Source organism: Centruroides vittatus, unplaced genomic scaffold (genome assembly GCF_030686945.1).
Source record: "Centruroides vittatus isolate TY-2023 unplaced genomic scaffold, ASM3068694v2 scaffold_386, whole genome shotgun sequence".
In the NCBI taxonomy this organism is placed as follows: domain Eukaryota; kingdom Metazoa; phylum Arthropoda; class Arachnida; order Scorpiones; family Buthidae; genus Centruroides; species Centruroides vittatus.
In genome coordinates this window covers 1,072,342-1,084,475 of record NW_027122706.1, presented here as the reverse complement: position 1 = coordinate 1,084,475, position 12,134 = coordinate 1,072,342, and the positions used below count along the sequence as shown (strand labels likewise).

The following is a 12,134-nucleotide window of genomic DNA, read 5'->3' as shown; positions in this document are numbered from 1 at the left end:
GTATTTTAAACTTTAAGAAAAAATCTTGTAAAATTGACATAATTTGTTCATGTAAAGCTAGACAACCCGGAACCTTCTTTGCCTATTCTTAACAGTTGAATTCACTCTCTGTCGATTGCACTTAGGAGTTTCTCCAAATTCTGAATAATCATCTATTTTCACCTGGGAATAAATTTAATCTTATATTGGGCTCCCATTTGATTTTGGGATTCAATTCAAAAGCTTTGCTTTTTCTATTGCTATTCATCTTTAGTGTTGACAATACACAAAAACGATTCAAACAACACAGATAAAATACTTTTGTTTTTAAACACTATAAGGTGAGCATCCAGTAAAAAAATGCGAATACATGGTTCACAAAAATTATTGCAAAAACACAAAGAATCTTTCACTGGTGCATATAGGACGACCTAGGTTTTTGAAGCAGTTTAAAATAAAAAAAACCTCGTCTTATTGCGAGTAAATAAAACGGTAGTATTGTGAATAGCATCATGTTCCAACTATCCTCACTCAGGTTTATGAGCTGAATGAGTTCTACAGATAAATAGATAAACTCTGAAGAAAGTATATCTACTGTTCTTTGTAGCTATTAGATATCCAGCTCTAATACAAAACTAAATAAATATAAAAGTTATTGAAACATATTATAATACAGTAGAGAGTCGTTAATCGGAACCCCGGTAATCCGAATCGCTGGTAATCGAAACGATTTTCAGTCAGACTGTGTCGTGCTGAATCGAACGTTTTTGATACTAGATTTACTTCTAAAGTATAATTTTCACTGTTTTTATATTCTTCAATATATTTGTTTTGTTTGTACAAAATAAAGAAATAATTTTTAACGATACAATAGCTTCAATTATTATTATAAAAATTTTCATTAGTCTTAAAATCGACGAAAATTCAACACGAAGCGACACGCAACAGAAAAAAATTTGAACATCGGACAGGTTAATATATTTTTTGTACATGTGTTTTATCTGTGTTATCGGTAATCTGAACAAATCACTAATCTGAACAACCCCAGTCCCCAACTGATTTCCGATTAACGACTCTCTACTGTAATTACTGTTTGTTTACTGTATTTTGAAAAATTAAAATTATTTTACATCATGTATAATGCAAACTAAAATAAAATTAAATTAAATTAAAAAAAATCAGCTTTTTGATGTTAAAGTACGATTTAAAATAAATTAATGACGACTTAAATTTAAATCAATATTTTTACAAATCAAACATTTTTGATATTTCAAAGCATATTGATTTTTACTTTAGTGAGCATTTAGTAAGAAGAAACTAATATTTATGCTAACTAAAACAAAAATATATCGCATATACCTTTATCCTATTTTATCATGTATATTTTTTGATTTTCTTATTCATATTTTAAAGATTTCAAGAGACTAGCATAAACATTTTTAAATTCAAAAATGAAACACTATATGCAAAATAAATAACAATATTCATTTATTTCATTTACTTGTGTTTTAATTTATCTTATTAATATACAAGGTGTTACAAATAAATCGAACCAGTCCTATAACTTGGAAATAACTAAAAGTAGAAAGATTGGACTAATTATAGCTAAACAAGGTGCGATGGAACTATGCATGTCCAAAACTTATAGTGGTGTGTTTGTTGAGGATTCCTGGATTATGAAGTCCTGTGGGAATTTCTTGCCAAAGCCCAATAGTATGCAAGGTAAAAATGGTGTCACTGCAAAGTATGTGAAAATTTAAATACAATGTTTACCATATTTGACAGATTATAAGATGCACCTTAATTTTAAGCAATTTATAAAAAAAATACCTATAAGACGCTACAGACTATAAGACACACCTGAATTTTGGAGGCAATTTTTCAAAGAAAAAAGTGCATCTTATAGTCCATAAAATACGGTACTTTTTTAATTTTTAATAATTTGTATCATTGTGAAAGTAAACATAAACATGCAGATGAGAAAAGGCAAGCAAGTAGCAAACAGGCACAACACAAATTGTAATGGTTGAGTCTTTTGTCCAATCACAAATGAAATAAACAATATCCTGAAATAGATAAAATGCAACAAACATATGTGACTTAGCCAACTCAATTACCTTAAGGTATTTCTTTCATTTTTTTTTTGTCCTGTGGGTACTATGAGGATTGTTTTTATCAAATCCATCATGGGTTTCCAATAGCATCATTTTTAACCCCATATACCATTGGACTTTGACAAGAATGCTTCATAGGAGTCCAAAACCTGGGAATTTCTGACATAAACCCACAGTTTATGTCCATCTTGTTAGTGTCCATCTTGTTTGGCCATAATTATCCAACCTCCTACTTTTTGTCATTCCCAAGTTGTGGGACTGGTTCAATTTATTTATAACACCCTGTACATATATTTTCAATGGATGTTACAAGTTTATAAAGAAAGATTTATGAAATTACTAAAAATGATGATCTAAATTACATTTTCAGTAGGATTATGTATCATTTAAAATCTGGAAAGTTATAATATATTCCAAAAACTTAATCACTGATATAAAAATATAACAAAATCAAACAAAAAGAAAATACAATAGTACTTTTCCACAGCAAATCAGCTTATTAATAAAAATTAATCAGTTATATAAACACAATTCAGTAATTTTTGATATACTGTTTATTAATTAAAACATAAAAACCTTTTCCTCCATGTATAGCAACAGCTTCTACTCCTTTCAAAAGAAGATATTCATGAATAGCGTCAACATCTTGTTTCTTCTCTGCAAATATTAAAACCTAAAAATAAAGAATTATTTTAAAATTAATCATCCTATTTAATTTTAAATTGTTTTCAAGTTTTATTTATTTACAAATTTTTTAATCAAACTTGATATTAAATTTTTTATTTATAATTCATATAAAAAAATTTAGAACTGACTTTATAAATTGTATTCATTTCTTTTCTCACTTTAGTCTGTTCAAACTTATACAAAATTTTTGTCTGATAATATATTGATAATACATATGAACTTCTGTACGTAAAATGGTAAATAAATGCAGGTAGAAGTTAACAGAATACTGTTGTAATATTAATGCAATATTAATTTTAATAATTCATACTTCAAAAAATGTAAAATATATCTAAAAGTAATAATTTACTAAACATAAAATAAATATATATTAAGCAAGTTATAATCCAAGAAAACTATCTTCAGTAAGAAATTTATTACACTAAAAATATTACATTTTTTCTTCAAATGAAATGTATTGTTAATGACTTGTTACAGACATTCATTTGTAAAAAAATTCATTTTTTCAGGATTCATTATAAAGAAACTATCTTTATAATGAATTCTGAATGATTCTAATAAATTTTATCTTTATGCTTATTTGAATGCTAAAGTATTCTTTAAAATTCATATAAATCAGGTAAATTATTACTTGAATTTATTAATATATGCTTGAAATAATAAATTTGAGAAATTTCCAATAATAAATGATTAGTAAAATATAAAATACATATTTTTAATCCAATTTAATATCATTAATCAATAATAATTAGTAACTATTAAATTAAAGACTTAATAAAACTTCACATAAAAATTAACATTTTTGAAATCAACATTCTTCAGTAAGTAACAACCAGTGAAAATAACTTAACTGAAACACAGAATAATAAGAAAGCTGAAAATTCTCAAATTTTAAAAGCCTTGAGTTTTGAGAATTTGAAAATTTCAAATCCTCAAACCTGTTAAAATGCCAACTTTGACCCTTAATATCTCCACTACCAATGAACTGATTTTGATAAAATTTAAAATAGTTAAGTGTCCTTTAATGAGTGCTATAAACATCTTAAATTTTGAATAAATTTGTTGGATTGTTTTGGACTTATGCAATCACCATTTTTTTGCCTAGATTTACAAAAGAGAGTAGAGACAACAGGCTACCAAACAATCTAGATGGAATCTGCATAGGTTTAAACAGCTTGTTCAAAAGCTGACCTTTCCCTACTTGCCTTTTTAAAGGTTTATTTTAAAATATTGAGTATTCATAAACTAATATACTATTTTTTAAATTTTGGTATATTATTGGTCAATCAGTTATCACATGATACTGCAGGCTATTGAATGACTGAAAGATACTTGAAATATCATTTAAAAAACTGATGGAATTAGGTTGAAAAGTAAAGTTGAGTGAAATAAAATCTAAATAAAGAAAATTTTTGAAAGTTATATGGCGTAAGAATACTGGAACCATATTTGACAGTAAGACTCAACATGTGAATAAAGTGCACATACACAGACTACACTTACAGGAAGTTTTGGATGAAGCAATATCACCATCATAATATATCAGGAAAACAAGCATCATCACTGAAAATGACTTTGAGCTTTTACTTTACGTTTAAAAATTCCTTCACTAATATTGCTCAAACATGCTCTAATATTCAGTCAAAGTATTGTAGGTGCAATGACTTTAAGACACTAATTATAGCTCAAAGTTCTTTTTCTGTAATGTGCTTATTTTTCTGATTTATTATTATAGTTATATTGCTTCATCCAAAATTTCCTATAGTTTTAGTCTGTGTAATGTGCACTTTATTCACATGTTGAGTCTTACTTTCAAACATTTCCTTTATTTAGATGTTTTTGTTGAGTTTTACTTTTCAACCTGATTCCATCAGTTTTTCTTATGGGTTATGAATATTAATTATAACTTATATAAGAATTTAAATAAAAGCAAAATTTTATATGAAACAAAAATCACTGAAACTTTCTTTGTTCAGACAGATTTTTCAACATGGTTTAATTTGAATAATATACTTTTTTTATAAAGTTATTAAATAAACTATAGAAGAAAAACAGCACACTTTGTATCTATGCTACGATTATCATCTTAAAATGAATATAGTTTGCTTTGTAATGATATTTTTAAGTTTTGTTTTATTTTCCTATAAGTAAAAAATTCTACGAGCTTTAATGTGGCAATACATGAAACAAATATTTTAACTTTAAAACAAAAAAAATACTAAATTAAAAATTCATTTTTATTCAAACTACCTGAATAATTCTTTAAATCAAACAACAATTGTCATATTACATTCAGGCTTAGTATGGCTAATTAAAGATTTTTTGGCCAAAAGTTATGTTGACATCTTGTGTTAAATTTAATAATAAAAAATTATTTTAAGTAAAATTAAAAATAAATTTAACATGGCCAACGGTAATTTATGTTTAATAATATAATAAATATAATTACAACTTTTAACAAAGATTAAACTTTGCTTCAGTCCTTCATTTCGTTGTTTGCACCATCCGCAGTTTATAAAATCACAAAATATCATACTTTACATATTTTACTACGGAGGCAGTAGCCTACAAGGAAAGGTCGTCTCCGTGAGTTTTGTGATTTTATGAACTGCGGATGGTGTAAACAACGGAATGAAGGACTGAAGCAAAGTTTAATCTTTGTTAAAAGTTGTAATTATATTTATTATATTATTATAAATAAAAAATTAATTTAAGATGAAATTAATAACTGTCTACCTTTTATCCAAATTATTTTGTTTAATATTAATTAGTCACAAATATATTGGACTTGATAAAGAGTTTCCTTCAATATATTGATATTCAGTACATCATATATTGATAGACACTGTATTCTATATAAATACAGAAACAGTCAATAAAAGTTGGTATTTTATCAATGTTGAATATCAGTATTTGTTAACAATATTATCAATTCTACTTCTGTCAATAAAATCATATTTTGCAATGCTGTTTAAGGTTGTTAGAGTAGACATATCTACTTCTGTCAACTTAATAATTTCCCCAACTGTCAGAAAATTGCACTAGTCTTAAATATTCTGAAGGGGATTGTTGCAGTTCTCACAATTAATGTTGTGCCAATGACAAATGTATCAAACCGAAACTAATAAATGTTTATTACATAAATATCAATATTCTAAAATCTAAAATACTGATATCATAATTTATCAATATTGACTTGATATATTGGTTATCAACATAGCACTAATTGTGAAAACTGCAACCACCTCCCTCCAAAATTTTTAACACTCTAGTGCAATATTTGACAACTGGAGAAATTATTGAGTTGAAAGAAGTAGAATTGATAATATCATTGATAACAAATACCAATATTCAACATTGTTGATAAAATTCATTATTTTATTAGTTTAAATATTTATCTAGAATCCTGATATCTACATTCTAGATGAAATATCAAATATCAACATCATAAACATTTATTGGTTTTAGTTTGATATAATCATATTATAGTCAAATTACTCATATAATGTAGAGAGAGTTATTTTACAACTAACTTATTAATGTTGTTAATTTGATTCAAATTAAAGAGATATCACAAGGTTATTTTCTAATGTTTGTTTCAATAAAATAATTATTTATTTTTTTTTTGTTTTATTAATATAGACGTTTTTAGAGTTTAAAATTATTTAAATACTTACTGGTGGTGCTGTCTTTTGAAGAGTATCCAATAAATGCACAATCTTAGCTTCTTGTTTGACATATTCCACTTCTTGTATCACATCCATACTTGCAGCACCTGCTCGTCCAACATTTACAGTAATTGGCTTCACTAATGCACTTCTAGCAAAATTTTGAATTTTCTTTGGCATTGTTGCAGAAAACAGTAATGTTTGTCTTTGACCCTGTTAAAGATTTGATTTTAAAATATTATGAAACCTTAAATTTCAATGAAAACAATACATTTTAAATCAAATTAATTTTCTACACACTAATTTCATTAAGATAAAGTTATTTTTAATATTTTGATAATTCAATATAAAAATAATCTGCAATTCTGTAAATGTTCCAATCTAAGTAAATTAAATTTGAAATATTAGATAAATAAATAAGAAAATATTAATTCTTAATATTTTCTTATTAATTGAAATGATTTGCATCATTCATGCAAAAACATTTTTAACATCAGTTATACAAAGTTATACAAAAATGACATATTAGGCACAAACTGTTTATATACAGCGTTAATATGTTTATTATTGTAGTTATAATTAAAAATTATCCCAATATTTTTACTAAATTAAATATTTCATTATAACATTCTTTTAAAAAATACTTTTGTATACATCATAATTACCTTCATATTTATCAGAATACTAATAATCTTGACACAAATTTCATTTGTATATACAGTAATTATTTACAAAGTTTACAATTAATATTAATTTTTAATTACATACCTTGAAATAAGAAAATATAGTACGAACGTCTTCTTCAAATCCCATGTCAATCATACGGTCGGCTTCATCAAGACATAAATAACGACAAATGCCTAAATTTACCATTTTCTTATCTAGCATATCCATTAATCTACCTGGTGTTGCAACCATTATGTGTACTCCTCTATAATTTATTAAATGTTAAATTATTTTAAAAATTAATATTAATTTTTTTTTTTATTTTATAATTAATTAAAACTTTATAACCAAAATATATAAATAAAATAATATTAACAATGGTTTTTTAATGATATATAATGTGATTTATGTATTGCATAAATTAAAAAATTATTAAATATATTTGTAGTACAGTAGAGACTCGTAAATCGGCACCCTGGTAATCAGAATCGCAGGTAATCGGCACGATTTTCAGTCGGACTGTGTCGTGCTGAATCGAACGTTTTTGATACTAAATTTACTTCTAAAGTATAATTTTCATGTTTTTATATTCTTCAATATATTTATTTTGTTTGTACAAAATGCAGAAATAATTTTTAACGATACGATAGCCTCGATTATTATTATAAAAATTTTTGTTAGGCTTAAAATCAACAAAAATTCAACACGAAGCGACACGCAATGGAGAAAAATTCAACACGAAGCGACACGCAACGGAGAAAAATTTGAACATCGGACAGGTTAATATATTTTTTCGTACATAAACCGTAATCAAAACAAATCCCTAATCTGAACAACCCCAGTCCCCAATTGATTCAGATTTTCGGTTCACTACTGTACTTTGTTTTTTTTTCTTAATAATGACTAAATGATTTGATTACTAGCACCAAAACTGTTATAAACTTGCATTAATTTCATAGAAAGTTAAATATAAATTTCTTAATTAAGGATTTCATAAAATACTAATGGTAAGCTGTTTTGTTTAGTCCAATTTAGAGACAAGTAAAAATTCTTACAAGTTTAGGATTTTCAAAACCTTAACATATCCCTCATATTAGGCAATTAGTCTAAATCTATAATAGTAGTCGAAGATTTAACAAGTTTTTATTGTTTGCAATTTAAAAATTTGATCTGCTTTTGTCTTTCAAAAAAATCTGTCACTGTTCATTATTCATTGTTTTGTTTAAAAAAAAAAAACACAAAGAAATGAATTCTAATCCAGCAACTTCAACCTTTAAATTTCCGGTACAAACGATGAAAATTAACAGAAAAAACTAACGTTTTCGAATCTCCATCGAGATCTTCTTCAGGTTCGTTAATGGAATGTCATGAGAATAGAACTCTTTTGAAGTTCAAGAAATCGAACATCTCCAGCGTGCGATGACGATGCAAAATATAAGATTGATTTAATAGACCTGAGTCTACTATCGTAACGTCGCAAAATATCAATGCAGGAAATAAAAACATGTCTACCATCGTGGATTGACCTCCGAGATGTATCGCCACGCGTACGATAAGACGTTGCTGTCTTTGTAATTAATGCATTTCCCCAATTTGGTAGCTCTGTAAATCTCCAGGGTCTCCAATGCCCTAATGTGGTCCGTTTTGAACGACTTCTTAATGAGAGTGGCGTTATCGAAGTCCACGTACGATAAGACGTTGCTGTCTTTGTAATTAATGCATTTCCCCAATTTGGTAGCTCTGTAAATCTCCAGGGTCTCCAATGCCCTAATGTGGTCCGTTTTGAACGACTTCTTAATGAGAGTGGCGTTATCGAAGTCCACTCTTACATCGGGGTCCGTGGCGTACATCGACAGGGCGGTGGTGTGCCTTTTTTTGGCAACGTCATTCTTATGCTCAGAAACCCTTTTTTGGAGGGATCTCTTGGTAGAACCAATATATACTAGGTCCCTTTGGAACCTGTGGTCTCTTAACGGGATACTATAAACGCCCGGTGCCCTTAAAATGCTCGGTTTGTCCTTGGCGTTTCTGAGAAGCGAATAGATAGATGGCGTTCTCGTGTACGCTAACTTGGTGCCCTTCCTTAGCGCTATTTCCCTGTACAAGGAATGGAGGTCTTTGTTGTATAGTACAACCGTGTGCTGGTCGGGGCTCGAGTTAGACTCACTCCGCCCTGCGGAGGTGTGATGCGCTGTGTTTGTATTCGGTTTGTCCTTGGCGTTTCTGAGAAGCAAATAGATAGATGGCGTTCTCGTGTACGCTAACTTGGTGCCCTTCCTTAGCGCTATTTCCCTGTACAAGGAATGGAGGTCTTTGTTGTATAGTACAACCGTGTGCTGGTCGGGGCTCGAGTTAGACTCACTCCGCCCTGCGGAGGTGTGATGCGCTGTGTTTGTATTCAGTTTGTCCTTGGCGTTTCTGAGAAGCAAATAGATAGATGGCGTTCTCGTGTACGCTAACTTGGTGCCCTTCCTTAGCGCTATTTCCCTGTACAAGGAATGGAGGTCTTTGTTGTATAGTACAACCGTGTGCTGGTCGGGGCTTGAGTTAGACTCACTCCGCCCTGCGGAGGTGTGATGCGCTGTGTTTGTATTCAGTTTGTCCTTGGCGTTTCTGAGAAGCAAATAGATAGATGGCGTTCTCGTGTACGCTAACTTGGTGCCCTTCCTTAGCGCTATTTCCCTGTACAAGGAATGGAGGTCTTTGTTGTATAGTACAACCGTGTGCTGGTCGGGGCTTGAGTTAGACTCACTCCGCCCTGCGGAGGTGTGATGCGCTGTGTTTGTATTCAGTTTGTCCTTGGCGTTTCTGAGAAGCAAATAGATAGATGGCGTTCTCGTGTACGCTAACTTGGTGCCCTTCCTTAGCGCTATTTCCCTGTACAAGGAATGGAGGTCTTTGTTGTATAGTACAACCGTGTGCTGGTCGGGGCTCGAGTTAGACTCACTCCGCCCTGCGGAGGTGTGATGCGCTGTGTTTGTATTCAGTTTGTCCTTGGCGTTTCTGAGAAGCGAATAGATAGATGGCGTTCTCGTGTACGCTAACTTGGTGCCCTTCCTTCGTTAACAAACCTGAAGAAGATTCGATGGAGATTCGAAAACGTTAGTTTTTTCTGTTAATTTTCGTCGTTTGTACCGGAAATTTAAAGGTTGAAGTTGCTGGCTTAGACTTTATATGTACCGGTAGTCACGGGTGAAGTTTGTTTTCAAGAAATGAATTATTTTAATTCCTTCTGGTTACCATTTCTATTTCTATGATGATTTATTTATTTGTTTAAGTATTCATATAAAGTATGATAATTAATGAAATAACTTTATTTGTATGAGATTTATGATTTAAAAGAAATATTGTATACTCTTTATTTACGCAAAGGACTTCAAAAAACTGAATATGTGTGTGCTTGTTACTCAACTTAAATAAAAATGTTTTCCTTTCAGATTAACAAAATAGTTTTACACTGCTTGTTTAAAGTAAAAATACACTAAAAAAAAGATTTTAATTTAATATTATGCATGTGTAATTACTTAATTTATCATAATATCATATATAAAATTAAATGCTTGCAAAGGAAATAAATTTATATATTTTTTAAAAATGATAAGAGTCTAGGTTTTGGAATTACATATAAAATACTTATTGTTAGTGCTGTTAATAGCAATAGGGCTTATTGAATTTGTCTTATTCAAAAAGAAACATGATAATTTATAAGACAATCCTTGATAAAATTTCATAATTGAATAATCAAATATAAATAATAAAAATTTCTCAAGCAATAATTACAAATTTTGACATAAAAGTTATTAGAGCCTTATTCATGAGAATATATTGCAATTGATTTCAGTAACTAAACTAAATATCTCCATTAAATAAATATATCACTAAAGTTTTTACCATAGTTGTTTCTATACAATTTTCCTGTTAAAAAGAATTTTTAAAATATTTTACTTTAAACACTGCTTTTATTAATTCATGTTGTTGCATTTTGTATGACATGTTTTGTGTACAGATCAATACAATTTGTATTGACAAAATTCCAATTTGAGCAAATTATAGTTAAAGATTAAAATTTAAAAAAAATAATAATTCTTGAAATTATTTATACTGTATCAAAATTGTTTATTATGTTACAATAAAACAAAACTATAAAAATTTATAAATCATGATGGAATATAGTATATAAATTACTTTAAATTTAAATGTTATTAATCATAAAAGTAAGAAAAATATTGGATACCATTTAATTACTAATATATTGTTAATATACTAGTTATTAACAATACTAATATATTGCTTTTATTTATACTGTACAGTACATTACATAAGAAGATTATAAATAAATTATTACTAAATAATTATCTTGCTTAATTTATATAAAAAGCATTTTAAAAATTGAATTACTTTTAGAATTAATAATAATTCAATCTTTTGAAAAGTTATAAATTCATTTTACCTCCGAACAACGTCCAATTGGTCTCGAACAGAAGTTCCACCAATGCATAAACAACATCTTAAAGTGGGCATTCCATCATTTGCCAGACACTGAGTATAATATCGTATTATTTCATCAGTTTGCTTGGCTAATTCACGCTGTAATAATAAAATAATTTAATCACTTGTTATGTAAATGTATTAAAAAATTGTTAATAAGATATTAAAAACAAAAATTCAGCAAAGTTTTCTTTAACTCTGAAACTTCTCAAGAAATCAAATATTCTGGCATAAAATTCAGTTAAATTAGAATGTAATGCTAAATATAAAATATAAAAGCTGTTGCCTGTGTGTATGTGTGTGTGAATTTCTTATAACTCCTGAAATTTTTGTCCAATCCAAATGAAATTTTGGTTATATTCATTTTATGTTCTGACTGAAAGTACAGGCTACTTATTTTTCAGAAATATTGACTGTAAAATAAACATTTTTTCAATTTTGGATCGGCGATCGCACTTACATTGTAGTGATGTCAGTGATCTCATTTAGTTCAGGCTTGATGAGGGAATTTCCATTAAGTTCACTTTTAAAT

General features: G+C 28.4%; 2 protein-coding genes across 2 annotated transcripts in view; one reads left to right on the top strand and one right to left on the bottom strand.

Annotated features, from left to right (window-relative positions):
* The window catches only part of LOC136988866 (uncharacterized), a 539,116-nt gene that overhangs the window by 8,512 nt on the left and 518,470 nt on the right, over positions 1–12,134 (top strand). The window lies entirely within an intron of this gene.
* Positions 1–12,134, bottom strand: part of LOC136988865 (probable ATP-dependent RNA helicase DDX41) — a 57,541-nt gene that overhangs the window by 8,573 nt on the left and 36,834 nt on the right. The window contains exons 9-12 of the mRNA XM_067286855.1: positions 11,565–11,701; positions 7,217–7,379; positions 6,458–6,661; positions 2,670–2,766 (exon numbers count right to left, since the gene is read on the bottom strand). Of these exons, the coding sequence (XP_067142956.1) occupies positions 2,670–2,766; positions 6,458–6,661; positions 7,217–7,379; positions 11,565–11,701 (601 nt within the window). The remainder of the gene's footprint in view (positions 1–2,669; positions 2,767–6,457; positions 6,662–7,216; positions 7,380–11,564; positions 11,702–12,134) is intronic.